Below are 27467 nucleotides of genomic sequence, written 5' to 3'. Positions count from 1 at the left end.
TGTAGGCTATCTGGGCATGCTGGGAGTTGTAGTTTTGCAGCAGCTGGAGGGCCGCAGGTTGGCCATCCCTGATATAGTACATGACAACCTGACAAAGCTAGAACCAGCCCTGTACCTCACATGGGTCCAGCTTGAACAGAGCCTTAAAGGGAAGGTGTCATCAAAACGACCTATTGTTTAAATCAGGTTTTTATGTTAAACATATTTTTTAATTGTTGGTGAGTTTTTTTTTTTTCCCCCCATGTGACTATCTAAAAAAATACTTGTATATATGTATATAATCATGCAATTTTTACACCGACCAATAGGTCTAATAATAAGTCATGGTTTCCTGTTCCGTACAGGTAACTTTTCAGTAGTCATCTCATTATCATCACAGCCAGGATTACAATGACAAGTAGTACCTTTTATATAGGTAACACAGGATCCATCATTCACAATAGATGATATGACAGCTTATCTGCTCCCTCCTGACCTCTGCAAAGGTTCACACAGCTGCCTAGAAAAGTCTCCCATAGAAGTCAATGGGGTTCCCTCCCACCCCCTGTCCATTGTGTCCATGACCCATGTAGCTGCTCTCAAAGGACAGGTAGTCTTAACATATTGTAGGCCTAGAGGCCGGTGTGAACATCGCAAGATTACACACAAATTTTGTGAACATAGATAGTGATGTGGGACCAAAACTCACCACCATGTGTTTAACATAAAAATGTGATTTAAACAATTCATTTTCTGATGACACATTCCTTCCATCCCTTTAAGGCCTCTTTCTCACAACGGTGTGCCCTCCAAGACATACGCTCCGTGAGCGGCATTGATTGTGTGCACGGGAGCGCACAGCATCATAGATACAATGACTCTGTGCCCGTCGGGCGGCCCGCGAGGCCATTGTCCCGCACTTATAAGATCATATGGCGGCCCGACGTGCACAGCGTCATTGTATCTATGATGCTGTGCGCTCCCGTACGCACGATCAATGCCGCTTCGGGAGACATATGGCCCGCTCACGGACCGTATGTCTCGGAGGGCATACGGTCGTGTGCAAGAGGCCTTAAGGGTGTGTTCACACGTGGCGGTTTGGCTGTGAATTTTCCAGCCGAATTGGGCAGAAAATCCGCAGTGGGTGAAATTTTCACAAATCTTATCCACATGTCCTGAAAATAAAATCGGCAATGAAATTGACAGGTAGAGCGGGTTTCAAATCTGCAGCATGTCAATTCCTTTTGTGCATTTTCACTGTGGATTTCACCTCTTGCAATGATGTGGCAAAATTCAGAAAACGTCCATGTGGACATAGCCTTAAAGTGCATCTGTCAGCAGTTTTGTTCCTATGACACCGGCTGACCTGCTACATGTGCGCTTGGCAGCGGAAGGCATCTGTGTTGGTCCCATGTCCATATGTGCTCGCACTGCTGAGAAAAATGATGTTTTATTATATGCAAATGAGCCTCTAGGAGCAACGGGGGCGTTACCATTACACCTAGAGGCTCTGCTCTCTCTGCAACTGCTGCGCCTTCTGCACTTTGATCGACAGGACCAGGCAGTGCAAACATTATAATGCCTGGTCTTATCGAAGTGCTGAGGATGCGGCAGTTGCAGAGAGAGCAGAGCCTCTAGGTGTAATGGTAACGCCCCCGTTGCTCCTAGAGGCTCATTTGCACATAATAAAACATTGTTTTTCTCAGCAATGCGGACACATATGAACATGGGACCAACACAGATGCCTTCAGCTGTCAAACGCACATGTAACAGGTCAGCCAGGGTCATAGAGACAAAACTGCTGACAGATGCCCTTTAAGTCAATCTCCAAATTTTAACACAGGTCATTTTTAGGTCTTCAGTTCTATGCTGATCAATTTCTTAATATATCTTGATAGTGGTTGGAGCTTAGTTTTCTGATACACAGCTCCAAAACCCCTGTATAGGCATAAATTAAGAACATAATTTGACGGCAGCCACCACTAGAGGGAGCACAGGAGCTCACTGTATACTGTATCCAACTACTTTTTCCTTACACCAAGCCACAGCATCTTAGAGTAAGGACGTGGGTCAGTAAAATGAGGGAGCCTGCCAGGATTTCATTTCAGCATGAATCCACGGGTTCCTTGTAATGTCTTTGTTTTCCTGTCTGAATGACTCTCAGCGGTGGTCGTGAGCAAAGGACTAACCGTAGTTTCCATAAGATTATAAGACGCCAACCGTAAAATATCACTTCTCTCCCTCCCTTATTGAAAAGCACGTGTAATGCTCTCTAATATCAGCCCATTGCGTGCGGGTGGGTCTGCATAGGGTATAGATGCGGTGTCACCGGTTCTGCACCAGTGGACCGCCGGTATAACCGCCATCTTATTGCATGCATAAACCTATCTGACATTTCTATTAACACATAACACTAATATATTATTTACCAATGTCGCTTGAAAATATAAGATCGCTCAGTTCAGGGCTCATGCATACGTAAAAACGGATCGCAAAAAATACGGAAAACGTCCGTGTGCATTCCGTATTTTGAAGAACGGAACAGCCGGCCCCTAATAGAACAGTCCTATCCTTGTCCGTAATGCGGGACAATAATAGGACATGCTCTATTTTTTGGCAGAAAGGACATACGGAAACGGAATGCCCAAGGAGTAACTTCCGTTTTTTTTATTTTTTTTGCGGACCCATTGAAATGAATGGTTCCGCAAAAAATAAAAAATGGAACGGACACGGAAAGAAAATACGTTCGTGTGCATGAGCCCTAAGTCTTATTACACTGCTGTGCAGGTGTCATCCTATGACATCAGAGGACCCCAGAGGGGCACGCCCACATAACTGAACCAATAGATATGCGAGTCTATAAAATATGACTTTAAGGGCTCGTTCACACGAACGTGTGAAGCCCGTGCTGTGAACGGCAAATTGCGGTCCGCAATGCACGGGCACCGTCCGTGGGGCAGCCGCATGGGGATCGTGGACCCATTCACTTGAATGCGGAACGGAGGGATCGCGGACCCAAAAAGATGGAGCATGTTCTATCTTTTTGCGGTGCGGACAGAAACGCCACAGAGTAGTGCTTCCGTAGTGTTCTGTTCCGTGCTTCTGTTCCGCATCTCCGGATTTGCGGACCCATTGAAGTGAATGGGTCCGCATCCGTAATGCACACGTAACGGTGCCCGTGTATTGCGGATCCGCAAATGCGGTCCGCAATACAGCAACGGGCAGCACACATTCGTGTGAACGAGCCCTAAAGGGGTTGTCCAAGAATTGGATATTGAGGGCCTACCCTCCGGATATCAGATCAGCGGGGGTCCGACACCCCGCACCAGCACTGCGCTGATTGGCGGCGGTGCGTGGTGTCGGACTCCCGCCAATCTGTGCCATAAATACATTTTCTTTGAAATTCTCTTTTTCAGATGTTGTCCTCATTGACCTAAACCTGCACAATGAAATAATAATCTGTTTCCCGCAGAACATAAAGTGTATAAAGTCGCAGGGTTTGGGGAGGTCCGGCTAAATACACAGTTCGCATTTATTTCTTTTCATTTTGTGAGAAAGTTTCACTTTGTTACTTGGCTGAACTTGACCAGAAAGCATCTCTGGGGCTTTGTGGAGCCATTGCAGGACCCAGAGCAGCTCCATGTTAAAAGGGGATATCCCATGATTAACGTGAGAAATGAAATCAGACGCCATATTAGTATGACAATCTCTTTCTACCAAAGCTAGAAGCAGCCCAGCACCTCCAGAGATCTGTCCATTCATTGCTCCAATTGCTCTGCTGGATTTATTGCAAGCTAACCGGTTCAAGGGGCGTGTCCTTCCTGCTGAAGCTCTCTCCCGATCACAACTCAGAGGGCATGTCCTTCCTACTGAAGCCCTCTCCCAATCACAGCTCAGAGGGCGTGTCCTTCCTACTGAAGCCCTCTCCCAATCACAGCTCAGAGGGCGTGTCCTTCCTGCTGAAGCTCTCTCCCGATCACAACTCAGGGGGCATGTCCTTCCTACTGAAGCCCTCTCCCGATCACAGCTCAGAGGGCGTGTCCTTCCTACTGAAGCCCTCTCCCGATTACAGCTCAGAGGGCGTGTCCTTCCTACTGAAGCTCTCTCCCGATCACAGCTCAGAGGGCGTGTCCTTCCTACTGAAGCCCTCTCCCGATCACAGCTCAGAGGGAGTGTCTTTCCTACTGAAGCCCTCTCCCGATCACAGCTCAGAGGGCGTGTCCTTCCTACTGAAGCCTTCTCCCGATCACAGCTCAGAGGGCGTGTCCTTCCTACTGAAGCTCTCTCCCGATCACAGCTCAGAGGGCGTGTCCTTCCTACTGAAGCTCTCTCCCGATCACAGCTCAGAGGGCGTGTCCTTCCTACTGAAGCTCTCTCCCGATCACAGCTCAGATGGCGTGTCCTTCCTACTGAAGCTCTCTCCCGATCACAGCTCAGAGGGCGTGTCCTTCCTACTGAAGCTCTCTCCCGATCACAGCTCAGAGGGCGTGTCCTTCCTACTGAAGCTCTCTCCCGATCACAGCTCAGAGGGCGTGTCCTTCCTACTGAAGCTCTCTCCCGATCACAGCTCAGAGGGCGTGTCCTTCCTACTGAAGCCCTCTCCCGATCACAGCTCAGAGGGCGTGTCCTTCCTACTGAAGCTCTCTCCCGATCACAGCTCAGATGGCGTGACCTTCCTACTGAAGCTCTCTCCCGATCACAGCTCAGAGGGTGTGTCCTTCCTACTGAAGCTCTCTCCCGATCACAGCTCAGAGGGCGTGTACTTTTTCAGCAGGCGTATCTTTTCCGCTGCAGCCAGGGCTGAGGAGTCGGTATGCCAAAGCTCTGACTCATCAATTTCCCCTAACTCCGACTCCCGCTTCCTCATACATGGCGCATATTTAAAGCGATAACTTAATTTAAGCTTTTTTGTATCTTGTGTTTCTGTATTTCTGAATATTCTATGTATAGCATATGGAAGCCATCAGAGCAGCTCACCTCTCCAAACATGAGCTCAGAGGAAAAGAAAACTAAACGTGTGAAGCCCGTGCCCGTGCTGTGGACCGCACTTGAACTTGAATGGGTGTGCGATCCTTCCGTTCCACAAAAAGATAGAGCAAGTTCTATCTTTTTGCGGTGCAGAAGCACGGAACAGAACCCCGGAAAGCACTCCGTAGTGCCTCTGTAGTGTTCCGTTCCGTTCCGCATGTCCGGATTTGCGGACCCATTGAAATGAATGGGTCCGCATCCGTGATGCGAAATGCCCACCAATTAAATACACCGGGTAGTAATAAAGTGAAAGGAGCCCTAACACATTTTACAAAATTCGATACCCAAACAATAGAACTACAGCTCCAATTATAAGTACAAAAATTCTCTTTATTAAATAAACACAATCACTGTCATAAAGACAGCAGTAAACAGGTATGTTGTAGTGAGGAAAGACCCGAGGAGGACCGGGGGATCGACACACATGGGCTCACATGAGTTAGTAAGGAGCGTCGCAACAAAGCCAGAAAAAGAAAAGAAAAAGTAACTCTGGATGGTTGGATCCAATGAGAAATATACATAGGCGTCCCCAGAAGAAGCCAGGTTGCTGGTGAAACGGCGTTGGGACAAGGAGACTGAGGGACCGGGGCACTAATATTGGGTACTTTTTCTGAGCTTTTCTTTATTTCAACACTGGCTATGTATATTTCTCATTGGATCCAACCATCCAGAGTTACTTTTTCTTTTCTTTTTCTGGCTTTGTTGCGACGCTCCTTACTAACTCATGTGAGCCCATGTGTGTCGATCCCCCGGTCCTCCTCGGGTCTTTCCTCACCACAACATACCTGTTTACTGCTGTCTTTATGACAATGTGATTGTGTTTTTTTTAATAAAGAGAATTTTTGTACTTATAATTGGAGCCGTAGTTCTATTGTTTGGGTATCGTGATGCGGAATAGCCACGGGCATCACACGTTCATGTGAACAAGCCCTAAGGCTTATTGCGCGTGAACGTGTGCGCTCCGTGGCTGTATTTCGGACCGCATTTGCGGATCCGAAAATACATGGGCACCGTTCTGTGTGCATTCCGCATCACGGATGCGGACCCATTCACTTCAATTGGTCCGCAAATCCGTAGATGCGGATCGGAAGCACGGAACTGAACCCTACGGAAGCACTACGGAGTGCCTCTGTGGGGTTTCGTCCCGTACTTCCATTCCGCAAAAAGATAGAACATGTCCTATCTTTTTGCGGAACGGCCGGATCGCGGACCCATTAAAGTGAATTGGTCCGCGATCCGCTGCGCTGCCCCACGGTGGGTGTTCGTGCATTGCGGTCCGCAGCACGGCCACGTGGCGCGCATGTTCATGTGCAGGAGGCCTGAAACATGAAGCATACAGAGAACATGCACGAACAATAGATTTATGCACAATTTATTGAAAGTTTAGATATACTAAGAAGTACTTGCCTTAAAGGGGTTTTCTCGGCACGTTGATTCACTGGCTGAGGCCTCTTGCACACAAAAAATATGGATGACGTCCCTGTGCAGCTGGCCTCTAACAGTACAGTCTTATCCTTGTCTGTAAGGCAGACAATAAGGCCTCTTTCACACGGGCGAGATATCCGCGCGGGTGCAATGCGGGAGGTGAACGCATTGCACCCGCACTGAATCCGGACCCATTCATTTCTATGGGGCTGTGCACATGAGCTGTGATTTTCACGCATCACTTATGCGTTGCGTGAAAATCGCAGCATGCTCTATATTCTGCGTTTTCCACGCAACGCAGGCCCCATAGAAGTGAATGGGGCTGCGTGAAAATCGCAAGCAAGTGCAGATGCGGTGCGATTTTCACGCACGGTTGCTAGGAGACGATCAGGATGGAGACCCGATCTTTATTATTTTCCCTTATAACATGGTTATAAGGGAAAATAATAGCATTCTGAATACAGAATGCATAGTACAATAGCGCTGGAGGGGTTAAAAATAATAATAATAATAATTTAACTCACCTTAATCCACTTGCTCGCGCAGCCGGCATCTCCTTCTGTCTTCATCTTAGCTGTGTGCAGGAAAAGGACCTGTGGTGACGTCACTCCGGTCATCACATGATCCATCACCATGGTAAAAGATCATGTGACGGACCATGTGATGACCGGAGTGACGTCACCACAGGTCCTTTTCCTGCACACAGCTAAGATGAAGACAGAAGAGATGCCGGCTGCGCGAGCAAGTGGATTAAGGTGAGTTAAATTATTATTATTATTATTATTATTTTTAACCCCTCCAGCGCTATTGTACTATGCATTCTGTATTCAGAATGCTATTATTTTCCCTTATAACCATGTTATAAGGGAAAATAATAAAATCTACAGAACACCGATCCCAAGCCCGAACTTCTGTGAAGAAGTTTGGGTACCAAACATGCGCGATTTTTCTCACGTAAGTGCAAAACGCATTACAATGTTTTGCACTCGCGCGGAAAAATCACGCATGTTCCCGCAACGCACCAGCACCTTTTCCCGCAACGCCCGTGTGAACTCAGCCTTATAGTACATGTTCTATTTTTTAGCGGAACGGAATTACAGAAACGAAATGCACATGGAGTACCTTCCGTTTTTTTTGCAGGTCCATTGAAATAAATGGTTCCGTATACGGTCTGCAAAAAAAACGGAATGGAAATGGAATGAAAATACGTTTGTGTGCAAGTCGCCTAATCCTGTTTTCTACTGAGCATCTACATAAAGGGCAGCACACATTCATCTTGACTAAAAGCCTAGATCCTTAGATCAGGAATAGAACAGACATTTATAGGACATTTTATCATTTTCCAAAATTCTTATAAAAATATACTCGGTTCACACTGCATTGAACTACTGTAACTGTACCAATTTATGATATATTTTTGGAGTCTGAGTCGGTCCACCACAATGGACTCCGACTCCACAGCCCTGGCTGCAGCTCTCTCCCTCTAACTGCTCCCTGTACATCTTCTAACAGAAGAAAGGCCGGTGGCCGTTGAAGGATGGAACTGAGCATGTGCGTCCACCTCAGTGAGATGGACGGAGAAGTGAGGAAAAGAACATACAGCAGGTGGTGCTATACAGATAGATTTGGTTGAACAGCTAGCTTTTGCTCTGCTATTTTAGAGCTGGGATTTGGCTATAAAAACATTGCCAAATCACAGAAAAGTCGCACGCACCTAGCGTTGTGGTATCTGACGACGAAGTCGCATGCTACTCGCGACCTCCAACCAAAAGTCCAGCAGTTGTTTTTTTGTGACACATCATTAGATGATTAGCCCCAGCCTTAGGCCTCTGTCACACGACCGTATGGCTTTTTCAGTGTTTTGCGGTCCGTTTTTCAAGAATCCGTTGTTCCGTTTTTTGTTTCCGTTTCGGTTCCATTTTTCCGTATGGCATATACAGTATACAGTAATTACATAGAAAAAATTAGGCTGGGCATAACATTTTCAATAGATGGTTCCGCAAAAACGGAACGGATACAGAAGACATACGGATGTATTTCCGTATGTGTTTTTTTTTTTTTGCGGACCCATTGACTTGAATAGAGCCACGGAACATGATTTGCGGGCAATAATAGGACATGTTCTATCTTTCGACGGAACGGAAAAACGGAAATACGGAAACAGAATGCATGGTGGAGTAAATTTTTTTCCATAGGAATGTATTAGTGCCGGATCCGTCCTTCCAGTATGTGCATGCGCAGACCGGTAAAAATGTGAAAAAAAATCAAAACGGATCCGTTTGTCCGTATGACAAACGGACAGACGGATCCGTTCCTGCAATGCATTTGTAAGACGGATCAGTATCCTGATCAGTCTTAAAATGCAGTCAGTTTGCATGCGTTCTGCCGGATTCTTCTGCCGCAGAGTTCAGCAAAAACGCTTCCGTTACTGATAATACAACCGTCTGCATCCGTTATGAACGGATCCGGTTGTATTATCTGTAACATAGCCAAAACGGATCGGTCATTAACTCTGTTAAAAGTCAATGGGGGACGGATCCGTTTTCTATTGTGGCAGAAAAAACGGATCTGTCCCCATTGACTTACATTGGGGGTCGTGCCGGATCCGTCTTGCTCCGCATCCCAGGACGGAAAGCAAAATACAACATGTTGCGGTCTGCTCTCCGATATGGGAACGCAACTAAACGGAACGGAATGCATTTTGGAGCGTTCCCTTCTGTTCAGTTCAGTTTTGTCCCCACTGACAATGAATGGGGACAAAATGGAAGTGTTTTTTTCTGGTATTGAGACCCTATGACGGATCTCAATACCGGAAAACGTAAACGCTAGTGTGAAAGTAGCCTGAGGTGAGCATGCTGCTTTCGTTATTTTGTATCATTGGAAACTATAATATAACATGTTCCTTGGGCTGGAAGACACCTTGAAGGTCTGCAAGCAGAGATTGTGAAAGCTGCGATGAATGGGTAAAGCAAGAATATTAGAAAATCGGATAACATTTTCTCATGCAGTGACAATACCTTATTAGCTAAAATCTGAATGCCCCCTTTAAGTGCCTTTAAAGGGGTTGTCCCACGACAAATATTCTACGGTTTTCAAACCAGCACCGGGGTCTGAATACTTTTGTAATAATATGTAATTAAAAAATTAAGTATAGCCACTAAGTTATTCAATAAAATCTATCTGTTTAGCGCCACCTGCTGTTTGTCCTTTTCCTTATTTCTCTGTCCATGTCACTGAGATGGTCGCACGTGCTTTGTTTAAATCTTGAACTGCCACCAGCCATATGTTCTGTTAGAAGCTGTGGGAGTTACAGAGAAAGAGCTGCAGCAGAAAGTACATGCCCCCTTAGAAAGAACCCCCCTCAGTAAGGACACCCCCCCCTGAACTGCAAGTCTGAAATAAATCTAGAAGAACAGTTGGAGCAATGAACGGGAAGATCTCTGGATCCATATGAGGTATGGTTCTAGCTGTGTTTGAAAGAGAGTGTCATGTACTATATCATCTGATTTAAATTTTTTACCTCCGTGATGGGATAACCCCTTTAAGGATTCGGCTGCACTGTGTGACTTCGAGTTGCTGAAAAGTCGACTATTTTAGAGATGTGATTTGGCGTTTCCCCCACAAATTCCGTTAAAGACAATGGAGGAAAAGTTGTGCATGAGTTGCAACATTTTTTTGCGTCTCTCGCGCCACGGCATGTCGCTGACGCATTGCGAAACCATTAACAAACATTGCATGAAATGTCGCGCGATACGCCTAGCCGAACCCGAAATTGGATAAAGGAAAAAATGGCAATAAGAAAATTGAAATCACTTTTACATTAATTGGAATCCTATGCCGATTGAACACCTCCCCCCCAAAAAAACAGCAATGTGTTAATGGGCACGGTAGGTTCGTACATGTTGACATTTTTGGTTGAATACCGCCATATAGTGCACTGTGTCTTAAAGTCACATCTCGGAATTACTTTAATTGACGACCAGCATGCAGTGGTCTTGCGCTTTCTCTCAGATTGTCTGCTGTGTCCTTGCATGTTGCGGTGTGGTGGTTGTGTATAGCCAGTGTCTCGTGAGCCTAGGATCTCTGCCGTATCATTTACTGTGATGCGTCTTTCTTTGTGCATTCTATGGGGGTCATTTATTAGGCTGAAAGACGCGTATTTCAGGCGCAGATTGCGGCGCAGGTGTTAGTTGCACCACAATCTGCCACTTCTCCCTGGCGTGGGCTGGGAAGGGGACGGCCGGCAGGCCCGTCTCATTTGTCATTTTCTACGCTTGTTTTAGGCGTAGAAAAAGGTCTAAATGTAAGCCATCAAGAAAGCTACATTTAGAAGTGGGGGTGGATACGCCGAAGTTACGAAGAGGCCGGCGCCTCTTCATAACTTCGGCGGAACCATCGCCAGTGCAGGGCTTAATTAAGACCGGCGTCTAAAACACCAGTCTTAATAAATGTGCCCCTATGTCTTTCAGGGCATTTTGAGTAATACCTGACACCTCTGTTTTTCTGTTTAGGAATCGGAGCACCTCGAGACGCAGATGAAGCTGTTTGAAGATCTTGAGTTCCAGCAGCTGGAGAAGGAGAGTCGCCTGGAAGAAGAGAGAGAGACGATGAGCCAGCAGCTGTTAAAGAATAAGGGAGACTGCCAAAGAAGTATTGCTCACAGAAAGGTAAGTGCATCTGATACGGGTTTACGTATGCACGCTGTCCGACAAATACGATGCAATCTGGGATGGAGGCTTCCAACAGATCCCGCAGAACAGGAGTGCAGTGAAGAAAGGCTGCATTACAAATGTTGCTCGGCTTACACCATGTGCTTTACTGTATCCGTCAGGAACGTCTGGCTGCGTTGGAGCATCAGGCCAACCAGATCCGCCTCCAGGCTGCGCAAGACGCTGAACACCTTGGTCAGGAAAGAAGTGCCGCGTTACTGCAGCTACACAAGGTAAAAGCAACACACAAATTAGGGGGTCATTTATTAAGGCCAGTGTTTTAGACGGTGGTCTTAATATTCCCTATAGCTGGCAGTGTATCCGCCAAAGTTATGAAGAGGCGCCGGCCTCTACATAACTTTGGCGGATCCACCGCCGCTTCGAAATGTGAGACAGCTTCCTTGCTGTTTTACATTTAGACCATTTTCTAAGCCTAAACTAGGAGTAGAAAATGGTAAACGAGACGGGCCTACCGTCAGGGAAGTGTCGCAGATTGCTGCGCAAAGGACCTTTGCGCCGCAATCTGTGCCAGAAATATGCCTACTATAGGCGTATTTCTGGTTACTGAATGACCCCTTTAATGTTTCTTTAAATACATACAGTGGAGGAAATAATTATTTGACCCCTCACTGATTTTGTAAGTTTGTCCAATGACAAAGAAATGAAAAGTCTCAGAACAGTATCATTTCAATGGTAGGTTTATTGTAACAGTGGCAGATAGCACATCAAAAGGAAAATCGAAAAAATAACTTTAAATAAAAGATAGCAACTGATTTGCATTTCATTGAGTGAAATAAGTATTTGAACCCTCTAACAAAAAAAGACTTAATACTTGGTGGAAAAACCCTTGTTTGCAAGCACAGAGGTCAAACGTTTCTTGTAATTGATGACCAAGTTTGCGCACATTTTAGGAGGAATGTTGGTCCACTCCTCTTTGCAGATCATCTCTAAATCCCTAAGGTTTCGAGGCTGTCTCTGTGCAACTCTGAGCTTGAGCTCCCTCCATAGGTTTTCGATTGGATTAAGGTCCGGAGACTGACTAGGCCACTCCATGACCTTAATGTGCTTCTTCTTGAGCCACTCCTTTGTTGCCTTTGCTGTATGTTTTGGGTCATTGTCGTGCTGGAACACCCATCCACGACCCATTTTCAGTTTCCTGGCAGAGGGAAGGAGGTTGTCGCTCAGGATTTCACGATACATGGCTCCGTCCATTTTCCCGTTAATGCGAATAAGTTGTCCTGTGCCCTTAGCAGAAAAACACCCCCAAAGCAAAATGTTTCCACCCCCATGCTTGACGGTGGGGACGGTGTTTTGGGGGTCATAGGCAGCATTTTTCTTCCTCCAAACACAGCGAGTTGAGTTAATGCCAAAGAGCTCTATTTTGGTCTCATCAGACCACAGCACCTTCTCCCAGTCACTCTCTGAATCATTCAGGTGTTCATTGGCAAACTTCAGACGGGCCTGCACATGTGCCTTCCTGAGCAGGGGGACCTTGCGAGCCCTGCAGGATTTTAATCCATTGCGGTGTAATGTGTTTCCAATGGTTTTCTTGGTGACTGTGGTCCCTGCTAATTTGAGGTCATTAACTAACTCCTCCCGTGTAGTTCTTGGATGCTTTTTCACCTTTCTCAGAACCATTGACACCCCACGAGGTGAGATCTTGCGTGGAGCCCCAGAGCGAGGTCGATTGATGGTCATTTTGTGCTCCTTCCATTTTCGAACAATCGCACCAACAGTTGTCACCTTCTCTCCCAGCTTCTTGCTAATGGTTTTGTAGCCCATTCCAGCCTTGTGCAGGTCTACAATTTTGTCTCTGACATCCTTGGACAGCTCTTTGGTCTTTCCCATGTTGGAGAGTTTGGAGTCTGCTTGATTGATTGATTCTGTGGACAGGTGTCTTTTATACAGGTGACTAGTTAAGACAGGTGTCCTTAATGAGGGTGACTAATTGAGTAGAAGTGTCTAACCACTCTGTGGGAGCCAGAACTCTTAATGGTTGGTAGGGGTTCAAATACTTATTTCACTCAATGAAATGCAAATCAGTTGCTATCTTTTATTTAAAGTTATTTTTTCGATTTTCCTTTTGATGTGCTATCTGCCACTGTTACAATAAACCTACCATTGAAATGATACTGTTCTGAGACTTTTCATTTCTTTGTCATTGGACAAACTTACAAAATCAGTGAGGGGTCAAATAATTATTTCCTCCACTGTAAATGGGGTAAAAGATAAATGGGGCTTAATACTGATGGCCTATCCTCAGGTAAGGTCATCAGTATCTGATTGGTGGGGGTTCGACTCCCAGTTGCCCCACCCATCAGCTATCTGAAAGGCCCACAGAGCTTCTAGTGTAGTGTACCAAGAACAGCGCACTACATCGTATAGTGGCCGTGCTGGATATTGCAGCTCACTCCCATTCACTCGATTAGGACTGAGCTGCAGAAAGGCCATGTGACTGAGAGATGTGAAGTCTCAGGCTGAAGATGAGGCCTTAGGCTACTTTCACACTAGCGGCAGGACGGATCTGACAGGCTGTTCACCCTGTCGGATCCGTCCTGCCGCTATTTTGCTGGACCGCCACTCTGTCCCCATTGACTATAATGGGGACGGGGGCGGAGCTCCGGTGCAGCACTGCAGTGCACGGCGAGAGACCGCCGGACTAAAAGTACTGCATGTCCGACTTTTTAGTTCGGCGGCCTCTCGCCGTGCACTGCTGTGCTACGCCGTAGCTCCGCCCCGTCCCCATTATAGTCAATGGGGACGGAGTGGCTTTCCGGCGGCACGGCGAAATAGCGGCAGGACGGATCCGACAGGGTGAACAGCCTGTCGTATCCGTCCTGCCGCTAGTGTGAAAGTAGCCTTAGTGCTCAATCCTTTGAAATAGCTGATCGGTTGGGGTGCCAGGAGTCGACTTAACACCTATGAGAAATTGATGACCTATAGGTGTCCTCAGTGTTTGGCCTCATGCACACCACCATATGAGTTTTGCTGTCCATTGACTTTAGTGAGCCCGTGGTCCGTGTTTTTTCAGATATTTCATCTTTTTGCGGAAGGCACATGGATGATCTTTGTGCTTTCCGAATTCATATGTCCATTCCGCAAAAAAATAGAACATGTGCTATACTTGGCTGCAAAATGCGAATCATCAACCTTTTGAAGTCAGTAGGTCCGCAAAAAATGCGGATGCAACACAAATGGTATCCATACTTTGCAGATCCGCAACTTGTGACCCTCAAAATACACAGTCGAGCACATGAGCCCTTTAAGTCCCGGAAAACCACTTTAAAGCAGCTTTGTTCTCCTATTAGCCAAAACGGCGCTCGACTTTCAGTGCTGACTGATGTCTGGCTGCTGTTAGCGGTGTACACTGCAGCCTGTTGGTCACTTTAGGGAGGAGGGGGAGCAGTCTGCTCATGGATCTACTGAATCTACTGGGGGTATAACAGCAAAAAGTTATGAACTAAATCCATTCGGCACTTATACAAATTGTATTCAGAGGTGCCGGGGTCTGCTGCATAAACTGAGGTAGTGTTGGGAATTAGGGAGAGCCGCCTATAGCCCCCCAATACCACATACCCGTCCTGAAATGTCCTTGTAGGCAGCATTGCAGAATATGTTCACACTTGGGTATTTTATGCTTATACAGGAAAAGGAAAAGTTGGTTCAGTTGGAGAGAAGACACCAAACATTGTCAGGACGACGGGGTTTCTTAACTGGATCATCTGCTCTACGTGAGGTAAGAAACATGATTTACGTGACACTGTTCCAAGAGAACATGAATGAAAGTTTCTTAATCTCTACGATAGAGACATGTCAGAACTGGAAAATATGGCGCATTTACAGTATCGGCAAAGTGGAGGACATTTTAATAATTCTCATCCACACGCTGCAGAAAATTTCCGCAACACAGTCCGCACATAACTCGACATAAATCTGCAGCCTGTCAGTTTAATTTGCGGATATCTGCCATGGATTTCACCCTTTGCTGTGTGGAAAGTGAAATCTGCGGCAAAACCGCAGCGTCCTTGTGACGAATTGCTGCTGTGGAATTCCAGCTGATACCCTGCGGATTTTCTGCTGCGACCGCCACATGTGGCTGCATCCTAAGAGTTAAATGGGTTTTCCAGAAATAGAAAAGCATGGCTGCTTTATTCAAAAAGAGCATCATCCATGTCCACAGATTGTGTGCAGCACCGTTGAACTGAGCTGCCATACCACCCACAACGAGTGGACATATGTGGCGCTGTTTTTGGAAGAAGGCAGCCATGTTTTTCTATGCCTGGACACTCACACAGTGACCCGCAGAAGTGCCAGTGCTTGTTCATTCCAGGAATTCTTATGACCCTCATTCTTTATTGACACGACTACGTGGTGAGTATGTGATATTCTGCAAATGGGCGAAAATCGCCCACTTTCAGCTCAGCTGTGATTGAGCGTAGGTGAGGAATTTGGCGCTACCTCCAGACCAGTGCTTGTATGCTTATGCTGTGCACAGGAGAGAGTCTTCGTTTCTAAGGCTAATGGCTGCTTACTCCCCCATTACTACTCTGCCTTCCCCCTCCTCTTCTCCATCTGGCTGCACAAGGTGAAATCTACATCTCTTTGTCCTCCCGATATCTCCAGCAGGTGTTGTCCAGATTCTCAGTAGATCTGTAATAGAGATTGGACTTTGTCCAGCTGAATGGAGAGGCAGACTCGTATGTGCGCTGTAGGCCCATTCAGCACTATGAGGCTGCCAGAGATAGGTGAGCGCTTGTACTCGGCTATCTCCGGCAATCCCATGCTGCTGAATGGAGTGGCAGACAGGCATGTGTGTTTGCAGCCCCATTCAAACGGAGTAACACCGCTCCCGTTTTCATGCCCGGTGGGGCTCCCACAGTTGGATTCCCATTGATCAGACAGTTAATCCCTATCCTGTCATCGTAATGGGACATGCACTCTTCTTTTTTCTTTTTTTATGGATGGAAAACATCCACTGAAGTCTATGGAGAGTGTTCCGTGTGCATTTGCGTTTGTACCAAATTGCAGCAGTATGTCATCTGCATTGCACACATGTTTTTTAATGTGGCGGTCTCATGTAGTTCAGTTTTCTCCGTAGAAGACAGCCCGTCAGTATAAGGCCGGCCACCGTCCGTGGGGCAGCTGCAGCGGATCGCGGACCCATTCAATTTAAATGGTCCACGATCCGGCCGTTCTGAAAAAAAAATAGGACATGTTCTATCTTTTTGCAGAACGGAGGTACGGTGCGAAACCCCACGGAAGCACTCCCTAGTGCTCCCGTAGGGTTCCGTTCCGTGCTTCAGTCCCGCAACATTCCGCATCTCCGGATTTGCGGACCCATTGAAGTGAATGGGTCCGCATCCGTGATGCGGAATGCCCACGGAACGGCACCCGTGTATTGCGGATCCGCAAATGCGGTCCGTAATACGGCAACGGGGCGCACACACTCGTGTGCTGGAGGCCTAAGGGTGCATTCGCATGACCTTGTGTATTTTGCGGTGTGCAAAAATCGGATCTGCTAAAAATACTGGTGATGTCCGTGTTGCATTGCGTTTAAAAAAAAATATTTCAGACCCCTTGTAACCATGTTTAGACTTGTCTGCAAAAAGGACAAGAATAGGACATGTTCTGTCTTTATTGTGGAGCTGCAGAACGGTCATACGGATGCGGACAGCACACGATGTGCATTTTTTGCAGCCCCATTGACTACGGTCATGTGAATGCGGCCTAAGGGTATGTTCACACCTTGCTGTTGAGGTGTGGTTAAAACCGCATCAAAACCACATTGGGAAAACCATTTATTTAACATTAACATTTGCCTGGAAAAAAAACCCAGAAATGCATCAAAATCGCATTGTGTTTTTTTCCGAGGTGGTTTTAACCACCCCTCAATTGCTATGTGTGAACATACCCTAATTGATGTGTAATACTGATGCAGTGCCGGATACTACACTGATAACATACCAATGCAGCTTCATCTGTGATACATCTGGTACCAATGTCCTCTTGTAAAACAGGCCTAAGGTTAGTTTCAGATGAGCGTGTTCATTCCAGAAGACACGCTCGGTGTGTGAGCGGTATTTCCCGGCCCGATCGGTGCTCCTGCGAAGCGAACTCGCAACATTATGATTTACAGTCTCACCGCCGATCTACTGAACTGTTATCACATAATGCCGTGACTACTGTTGAGGAGATCGGCGGCGAGGCAGGAATTCACAGCATCATACGTCATTACAGTGTTGCCAGTTCACTTCACAGGAGCAGCGTTCAGGACGGGAAATACCGCTCACACACAAAGCGCGTTTACATGTTGGCAGCCAAGCAATAGATTCCACATTCGGTTTAGCGCTACAGGCCGTGCTACACGTGTGCTTGCATTTGTATGCACCAAATCTGCATGAAATCTGCACCAGAAACACACACAAATCTGCGCTATTGATAACTGTTTTGGTGAGTTTTTGTGCGATTTGTTTTGCGTTTTTTGTTGCAGATTTTCTGATTATGTTAACAATCCATTGAAGCCTATGGGGAAAACCAGAAAGGGCGGCATCGCGCAAACAATGCTGTGAATTTTAAAATCCGCACAGAAGAAAAAAGCAAAGTGTATGTGAGATTTTTCAAATCTCAATTCGCTTTGCTTGTAATGTATTATGCTGCAGTTTTTCTGCACAAAACTAAAAGAAAAAAACGCACGTAATCCGAATTCTGTTCAGTTACACCTTGGCAGACACTTCTAAACCAGTGACTGTTCTGTCCATAAAGGCTCTTCCTAACATTGACATACACTATAGGGGTCATTTATTGGCGGCAGATGCACCTAAGTTATTTAGAGGAGCAGGCCTGTGCATATTTTTGACGCTCGTTTCCACCGGTTTAAACTAAGCCAGCTCCCTTTCTGGCTTAGTTTAAGACCATATTCCCTGCCATGAGGTAGCGTAGAAAATAATAAATGAGAGGGGCCTGCCCTCTTCCCCCACTTTTGGAAAATTGGCATGAGTGGGGAAAAAATACGCCAAAAAGTGGTGTATTTTTCTTTATAAATGACCCCCTATGTATTTTCTCTTGTGCGGCATGGGACTGGAGGACTATGAAGCTTCCTGCATTTATATACAGAACCCTACTTTATCCTCTGCTTTTTGTATGACTTTAAAATTTTTATTTTTTTGCTTCTTTTTTATTTGCTCCCATGTTTTTATTTTTTCCTTGGCCTTTTCTCCGTTTCCCTTCTACCGCTTTACTTACTTTTAGGAATACCTGTGCCTGGCTGATGCTCTTCGCTTGTGCAGCAGTTCTCCTCATCCCTTCCCCTCTCTCACATCGCTCATAGCTGACTCCGAGGTACACCGTTACTGACTTACCTTTACTTGCATGTACACGTTACCGTGTTGTCAGATTGCCAATGGACAGTCGGTGGTTGAAAAATGAAACCTGAGTATTGAATAGACATTTATATCATTGCAACTGTTGTATTGTATCATGCTCTGCTTGCCGCTGCCAGTCGAGGGCGCTCAGGAGCTTGCCGCTTGATGGGTTAGTATTGAATTTGAGGCATAACCGTATGCAGTAAGCTCTTTGGCTCCCTCTAGCGCAGTGTTCCCAACCTGGGTATCTCCAGCTGTTGCAAAACTACAGCTGCGGCTATGGGAAATGCTGGGAGTTGTGCACCAGCTGGAGAACCACAGGATGGAGATCACTGCTCTAGTGGATGCTGACCTCAAGCAGCCATTTTTGCAACATGCTGCAAGTAGTGTGTACGGAGACTTGTAAAAGCCGTCCTATATGACCTATCGAACACCTCAATAGCAGCAAAGACTGTGAAAGGTGTGTAACACTCTTCTGCTTGGTCTGACCACACATGGAGATGGGCCTGTTCAGCATCTGATAGGTGGAGGTCCAAACTCTGGAAACCTCACCAATCATGAGATCTGGGGGCCCATGTGAAATCAGGTGGAGTATGCGCTCTTCCACTCCATTCATTCACCATACAGCCAGCATAGGAGCGAGACGTGAGCCCTGTTCTTTATGTTCCAGCTGTAACCCTTCTTTGCAGGATTCTCCGTCCGGATTATAGGAAGCTGTGAGTTGCTCTTGTGTAATCCGTGTGCTGTATTTTCTTTAGTACATCACTTTAGATCAGCTTCACGATATACTCGGAAACCTGACTCCGAACCCTGCCGTTCCTCCTGCTGTCCACTTTGGTGCTAAACCAGCCTCCAGTGCCCCCTCCTGTGACGACCCCTCTCCTGTTCATCTCTCCTCTTCATCCTCCTCCTCCTCTTCTCCCTCCATCTCCACGGAGGTTTGTTCACTGTTGGTATACTGCCTCGTCACTTCTGATTGACTCTGATAGAATGCATACACACCTTGCAATGTAATACACCAGCCTTAAAGTACATCGCCTTTTCAAAATGTCGATTTCCATGCATGCATTGAGCTGGGGCTGATTTTTAGCATGTCCATTTATGTCGCGGATCTGGCGTAGATTTCATGCTGAAACTCCCAGTTGACTTTGGCAGGGAGGCTATTTTCTGCACAAAATTTGGATTCAGGTTGTAGGCAGATCTAATTCAAAATCAGCAATTCCTTAAATGGGTTGTCCGGGAATTAAGAAAATGAAAATGCTTAAATATTACTTTATTATAAATTGGTTCCCAAATACCTTTTATTAGTTATAACGGTTCTTTTTGTCTCAGGAGCAATCATTAGTTGAAATAAAATGGCCGCCATCCTATTAGCACACATAAAACCTGTCCTAATCACACAGGAGGACAAGTTACTTCACAGCACTGAGGTAAAGAGCTGCCTCATCCTCCTCTCTGCTCTGCTTGTCAGGGATTATGATCCTGAATACAGATAAGATCTTCAGCTTAATCTCTGTAGGGAGGGATTTGATGAGGAGACATGAAGTACAGAAAGGAGGGTGGGGATAATGAGCAGCAGCTCTTGTATGCAGTCTCCATTACCACAGCCTGTCCTGTCCGTCCTCTGTACTTCATGTCTCCTCATGAACTCCATTCCTACAGACATTCAGCTAAAGATCTTATCAGCTGTATTCAGGGTCATAATCCCTGACAAGCAGAGCAGAGAGGAGGATGAGGCAGCTCTTTACCTCAGTGTTGTGCAGTAGCTTGTCCTGCTGTGTGATTGGGACAGGTTTTGTGTGTACTAACAGGACGGCAGCCATTTTATTTCTCCTAATGATTGTTCCCTAGACAAAACAAGACATTATAACTAATGAAAGGTATTTGGGAATATATTTATAATAAAGTAATATTTAAGTATTTTTATTTTCTTAATTCCCTGAGAATACCTTTTAATAGAAAAAAAACGTACTCGCCTCCCCTGGTGCTTTTGTCTGCTCCCATGCCAGACTTTGTACAAACCGTTTTCCTGCAATGATGTCTCGTCTTATAATCACTGCTACAGCAAGTAACAGGCTGCAGCGGCCATATGGACAGGACATCATCTCAGGAGGCCAACTTGTATATACACTGGACTGGGACAGGCAGGAAAGCCACAGAATCTGCATGATTTGGTGCGCTTTTGCCACTGCTGATTTCCCTGTGGATTCTTGCAAAATTGCATATGGCCAAAAGGTCATTAAAATAAGACGCACGTCCACTCTTCATTGGTCAGTTTTTATGAACCAGATCAGTCAGTGGATGAATCGTGTACAGGTATTTCACCAAATTTGATGGTAGAACCCTTGCTAAATAAATACTTTTTCTTAAAGGGTGACATGTCAGAAGTTTTGATCGGTGCTCAGACCACTCCTCCAGTCGCTAAAATGAAGGTATGTGCCCCTTTGGTTCTGATCGAGAGACAGGCTAGCGGTGTACAGAATCATACTGTCTGTGGATCCGTACATTTCTCACTTCACTCTCCAATCAGGAACCAAGGGGCACATGCTCAGCTTTCGTTTTAGCAATCGGTGGGGTTTTCAGCACCTAGACCTCCACCGATTAAAGCTGGTGACATGTCAAAAGTTTTTTGAAATTTTTTAATAAGGTGCCCTTTAAAAGAAATCATTTTGAACCTCAGTTCTCCGCCACATACAGTTCCTGCTAGAACAGTCTTAGGCATGAGGCTCAGTATGTTGTCCTACAACTTAGGCCTCATTCAGATGGTCGTCATGTGGGCCCATCTTACCCACAAATCCTGGGTATAATAATCTGAACCTACTGCATCATAAGCATCTGTGTGTCTGTATGTGCGGATCATTAAACCCCCAGTTGGGTCTAGATTTGCGGCTGTAATACAGAGTGAGGGCTCGGGCTGTGTTCACATCACGCTGAGTGTTCCACCTATGCCACTGATGTCGACCATCGGCCGCAGGGTCATTTTTTTTCCGTTAGCCCTTTGTATAGGACTGCTGTGCTTTCCTATACGGCTAGAAAAAGGTATACCGACACATGCCACCGTGATGGAGGCCTGCGGCTACATCAGGCGTGTTCAACAGGAGCTTTCCCGACGCCTGTGCTAAAAGTGTTCACTAAACATGATGTGATCACAGCCTTATGCTCCTTTCACACTTGCGTTGTTAATTCCGGTATTGAGATCCGGCAGAGGATCTCAATACCGGAATTAAACGGATCCGTCTTGATTTTTTGCACATCAGGATGCATCCGTTCCGTTAGGATGCGCTTGTGTGAAATCAAAATGGGAAAAAACCCGGATCAGTCACTAAATACATTGAAAGTCAATGGGTGACGGATCTGTTTTTTTTAGGCTCCTAAAAAAAAAAACAATCCGTCACCATTGACTTACATTGTTTTCAGTGCCGGATCTTTTTTTTTTTTCCGTTTTTATGACCGGACACAAAACCGCAGAGCAGTAGACATCTTTTATGCATCCTGAACGGATCTGTTTCCGTTCAGAATGCATGAGGACTAAAGGGAAACGTTTTTTTTCCAGTACTGAGATCCTCTGCCGGATCTGAATACCGGAAAACAACAACGCAAGTGTGAACGTAGTCTTACAGTCTAGAGGGATAGAACAGAAAAGTGAACACGAAGGAAACCTTTGCTGTTTTTTGTCTTTCTGTTCCCCACCCTCCGTTATATCATTGCCTTCTCATCATTTCCTTCCACCCATCTGTCTTCTCGTTTCTTGTCCGCTCTGTCAGGTGGAGTGCATTCTCTCTTCTTATGAGGTTTCCCCAGCAGCACCTGACTCGGAAGAGCGGCCCCAGAAAATCGCTTCTGATCCTTCTAGCATTCCTCATCCTTCCCCTCCTCCCCTTCCTGCTAAATCTCACACTTCTCGTAAATTCCAGCAGGTAAATCTCCTCTCCCGGTGTTCGTGTTAGGTGCTGTGGGCTTATTTCAGGAAATCGCTCGCCGCTCCCGAGTTGCCGCAAGGCTGCATTGCAGTGTGATGTGCTGTGGTGATCGCATACCGTTCCACCGCTGACAGACATTGGCTATGAATGTAAAATCTACAATCGGTGGCAGTCTCTATTCACATTGTGGCTTCTCTTTATGGAAGCGACAGTACTGTGCCGGATTCATCAAATGATCACTGGGACCGTCTCTGATCGGGGGGGGGGGTTCTTCCTCAGCGCACGAATGCAGTAAGGTAGGGGTTGAATGGAGAGGCGCTCACGCGTGCCTCCTGCCGCTGCATTCAATGTCTGTGGGGTCGATGGAGACGATTCCGCCCCATAGACTTTCAGTGAAATGACAGGACGCATGTGTGACCACCTCTCCTCGAGAGCCCCGCTCTAGTGATCAGTGGGGGTCCCAGCAGTCAGGCATTTATCATCTATCCTGTGGACAAGGAATAACCCCACTAATAGTGTGAACAGAGACTAATAGATCTTCATGACCTTTTTTTGTTGTTTCACTTCTTTTTCTGCTTGTTTTACTTTGTCTCGTGAAAACAAATCCACCTGCAACATCCAACTGCTGTTGATGGATCTGTTACGTGTGTTAGTCGCGTTTAGTTTGTGGTTGCGGTGTATTTCGTGGTCAGTGGTGTTTCTGCTGTGTCTTTGTGTCTGATTACTTCATTATAGCACATTTCCAGCCCAAATTTAACATGGCCACTGGTTCTGTAAGTCTTGTTTCCTGGCTTATGACGTAAGAACACCTATATCACGGTTTGGATATATCACAATTCCACTTTATTGCTACCTGGAAACCATCATCCAGCTGCTGTTGATGGATCTTTTATCATGTTTTAGTAGGTTTTGTGGTTTATTTTGCTGAGTCTTTGTGTCTGATCACTTCATTTTAGCATAATTGCGTAGGTCTTGTTTCCTGGCATTCGACACATGAGCACCCATATCATGATTTGGGTATTTCATATCTTGTAGGTTTAGATATTAAACAGTGTATTTTGTCAACAAGCCAACGTAAGCTCTGTTACCAGTAACCAGTCTGCACGTTGATGGTTTCCATACATCATATTGATGGTTTCCAGGTAGCAGTTTTTTTTTTTTGTTTTTCACTCCTATATAGATGTTGTTTTTCTCTCTACAGATGCTATAGTTTACATTTACTGTCTATGCAGCCAGCATCGGTCAATGATACATGTTCACTTGAATGTCTTACTGGCATGATAGCATGATGTATGTTTTTTTTTTTGTTTTGTTTTTTGCTGTTGTCTATCACATAAAACCCATGCACATTGACCTATCCCTGCAGATGTCTCGATCTCGAACAGAAATCGATGGCGGTGCTACCCTTCCGCGGATGAAAACGGTTTCCCCATCTTCCTCCCAGTTCTCCATCGCCACCCTTGGCCGCAGCGTTTCTCCTAAGGTAAGAGCCGAAAGTTTCGCCCCCTTGTGTGCCTTGATATATGATTTATTATTATTTTATTTTTTTCTCACCTCAAACGAAGCACATTTTGCCGGCTAATATACTTAGCTCTTCCTCTCTTAGAATACAATTTTGACACAGAATGGCTCAGGCAGCCTTTGCCACGGGTTGGCAGTCACACTGCAGGACATCCAGAGCAAGCGACAACTAGCCCTTCAACAAAAAGGTGACAGACCCCGAGCCACGCTACGTAGCCGTACTAATCAAACTAAGTGCACTCTGATCCCAGTGACCACTACTATTACCCCTCACACCGTGTCTTGTGTACCTTTATGTCTCTTGCCTAACAGATTTCCTATTGTCTTCTTACCCCACACGCTAAAAATCTGCAAAGCTTACACTTCTCCATTTTGATTTAAAAATTAATCCGATATTAATTCCAGAAAGACTTTTATTTTATTTTTTTTGCACCCCTCTCGCTCATTGTGTCTCATCCTTTCCGATTCATTTTCCAATCTGTATGTCTTTTTAGCCGATGACATGAACGTAGAGAAGCCTTTCCTGTCTGAAGTCACAGGTAGCCAAGAAGTGTGCTGTGTGTCGTCCCTTCTGCCTGATGTACGACTGTGATTGTGACTGTGTCAGAGTAGAAATCGCACATGGCGTCCTGTACGTTTTGTAGAAATGCCTCCATGGCAGCCGCACTACTTTCATCACTAAAGGGGTTGTGTCCCTTCAGTAAATGGCATTTATAATGTAGTGAAAGTCAATACAAGTCGCTTACTAATGTATTGTGATTGTCCATATTGCTTCCTTTTCTGGCTGGATTAATTTTTCCCCATCACATTATATTACGGCTTGCATCCAGGGGTTACAGCCACAGCAGCGGTGCAGATAGGAGGTGGCCAGGATGGGACCTGCATGTGAGCACTCCCACAGTCCCAGCCACCAGAGAGTCCCAAACACGGCCATCGCTGCTGGATTGCAGGGTGGTCGTAACCTTAGAAACGAGCAGTGTATAACGTGATGGGAAAATGAATCCAGCCGGCAAAGGAAGCAATATGGACAATGACAATACATTAGTAAGTGCCTTGTATTCACTTTCTCTGCATGCTAAACGCCATTTGCTAAATTGAGACAGCCCCTTTAAGTACTGGCCCCTGATGTGATTTTACAGCATACTTTTGTACTACATATGGTTACTCCCGGTGGCCACCCTGGGACGCCTTGTGTTTTTAGTAGTAATCTGACATTTGGGAGAGCAGAAGGATTGTCATGATTTAGGCTTGGTACATGCAACCTCCCTACACGCTCCCATCAAGGCTTTGACGTATGCCTCTACATAGGTATACAGTGATATACTGTATGGCACCCATTGTAAAAAACAAACGTATGACACATTCAATTTTTTATTTTATTTTTTGCACTGGCCCTTTGCTTACCTTGCCGTACAGTTGGAAAATGATATGTCAGCACGTACCACCCCGATGGAGACCATGAGTACATTTATTTTGCCTCCGCAAGGGAATGGGGTTTAACATATACACCAGAAGCTCTTCCCGGCATACGTGGAAAACGTAGGGCTCGGGGGCAAATGCGCTGAGCCTTAATGGAGTTGTGTAGCAATTTATATTGACGGCCTATCCTCAGGATAGGTTATCAATGTCTGATCGGCGGGGGTCCGACACCCGGCACCCCCGCCGATCAGCTGTTTGAAGAGGAGGCGGCGCTCCACGCGAGCGCTGCTTCCTGGTCTTTACATTATGCGTTGTGTCGTGTAATTGCAAGTACTTGCTTCATGCAAGTGAATGGAGTGAGTACTTGTAATTACACTGCACCTCCTAGACAAAGTGCAGTGTAATGAAGAGGAAGCAGCTCTTGCATGGGGCACGGCCTCCTCTTCAAACAGCTGATCGGCGGGGGCGTCGGACCTCCGCCGATCAGATATTGATGACTAATTCTAAGGCTAGGTCATCAATGTAAATTGCTGCACAGCCCCTTTAAACTGGCTAGAGGCTTCAGATACCAGTGGTTCTGCTGACAACTACTCCTCTAGACCCCAACCATAGACATACACAACCGGCTCAGCTAACCATGCATGTGTTTTCAATGGGGAGAAGGGAGTGAGCCGCTACCAGACACCCCTGGAGTCGGCTTATCCCCCTTGAGCACAGAAGGATCGGGCATGTTGGAATTCAACATCTACCCTCTCTGGGGAGAGTCAGGACACCCCTGTACAAATTAGATAGTCGTCTGGTCCCACCGAAAGCATTGGGTCTATGGTCAGCCATAATGGCAGTCCCTCGGCCGTCTCCTATAAGTGGGAGCAGGTGTAGTGAATGGTCTGTGTCTTTTCTCCTCCGTTACCCACGGTGGCCCACTTATAAAGGGAGTGATCTGAATAAGGGTGAGTCCACACAGAAAGGTTCTGTTAAAGGGGTTGTCTTATCGGCGTGTTGCGTTCTCCGTGACTTTCGGGGGCCCGTTCTGGAGATGTAAAAAAAACGCATCGCAGGCGATTCCCTGCAGACAGCTTCTGCTTTCTTAAAACATGGCTGTGCGTCTTACCGGAGAGCTTTTGGAACCCATTCGTCCCACCAACACACCGATACCTTACCGTGTACTGTCTGCAGTGAATATTTGTGACCACTGTGAAGGTTTCTCTCCTTACTCTTGTTCTTTTACGTTGCTCCATTTCTTTGCAGGGCAGCAAGTGATAGATGAACAGCGCAAACGTCTCGCCGAGCTGAAGCAGAAAGCCGTGGTTGAGGCTCAGTCCCAATGGCAGTCTCTCCATGGAACAACTTCTCAAGGCTACCTCCCCATCATGCACCACTCCATCCTGCACCATCAAAGACCTCTGCACCCCCGTGAAGACGATCCTTCACATGGATATGACACGCTGAGCCTGGAGAGCTCGGATAGCCTGGACACCAGTGTCTCCACGGGAAATTCCGCCTGCTCACCGGATAACATGTCAAGGTGGGTGCTTGTGACTACTTCATCATTCATGTGTTTCATGCGGCTTTTTTCCTCACGCTCTTATTTGTTCTTCTAGTGCCAGTGGACTAGACATGCTGAAGATAGAGGAAATGGAGAGGATGCTTCTTGAGGCTCATGCCGAGAGGGCGAGACTTGTAGAGTCCAGGGTGAGCTGCTATTTCATGTAGAAGCTGATAATGACCTTGGGCCCTACAGGACGGGATCCTGGGCGTTAAACCTGCACCATTGTAAATGTATGGCACGGGTTTAAAGCTTCCGCGATCCACCATGATCAGGTCCGGGACTGTCGCAGAAGTCAGGGCTTGTAACCACTTCTGCTTGTAGCTTATACAGGCTCAATCAGGACAGTGTAGAGAATAATGGAAGCACAGATGTCACTGTCTCTTTTGGACCCAGTAATCACATAATCGATGAGTGTCCCCCCCCCCCCACATGGCAGAACTACTGCATCTTAGCAGTTTTAATTCAGCTGTAGCATTGACAAGTATTAAAACGGGGCATTTTTTTTTCCTGTAAGTGGACCTCCTCTTGTGGGAAACATTGTGTTAAAAAAAATCTA

The 27467-nt window shown here is 46.2% G+C and overlaps 1 protein-coding gene across 15 annotated transcripts in view; it reads left to right on the top strand.

Annotated features, from left to right (window-relative positions):
* PHLDB1 (pleckstrin homology like domain family B member 1) overlaps positions 1-27467 on the top strand; it is a 158964-nt gene that overhangs the window by 119958 nt on the left and 11539 nt on the right. For 8 of the 15 annotated variants that reach the window (XM_040424705.1, XM_040424674.1, XM_040424668.1 and 5 more), the window contains 10 exons: positions 10944-11099; positions 11264-11374; positions 14788-14877; positions 19261-19440; positions 22267-22419; positions 23789-23905; positions 24029-24131; positions 24438-24482; positions 26611-26887; positions 26964-27054. In XM_040424705.1, the coding sequence (XP_040280639.1) occupies positions 10944-11099; positions 11264-11374; positions 14788-14877; positions 19261-19440; positions 22267-22419; positions 23789-23905; positions 24029-24131; positions 24438-24482; positions 26611-26887; positions 26964-27054 (1323 nt within the window). Of the gene's footprint in view, positions 1-10943; positions 11100-11263; positions 11375-14787; positions 14878-18389; positions 18480-19260; positions 19441-22266; positions 22420-23788; positions 23906-24028; positions 24132-24437; positions 24483-26610; positions 26888-26963; positions 27055-27467 lie in introns of all 15 variants that reach the window. The other 7 variants (XM_040424722.1, XM_040424697.1, XM_040424714.1 and 4 more) reach the window with 4 other exon arrangements.

This window comes from Bufo bufo, chromosome 1, assembly GCF_905171765.1.
Source record: "Bufo bufo chromosome 1, aBufBuf1.1, whole genome shotgun sequence".
Lineage (NCBI taxonomy): Eukaryota > Metazoa > Chordata > Amphibia > Anura > Bufonidae > Bufo > Bufo bufo.
This window is presented reverse-complemented; position numbering and strand designations above follow the sequence as displayed.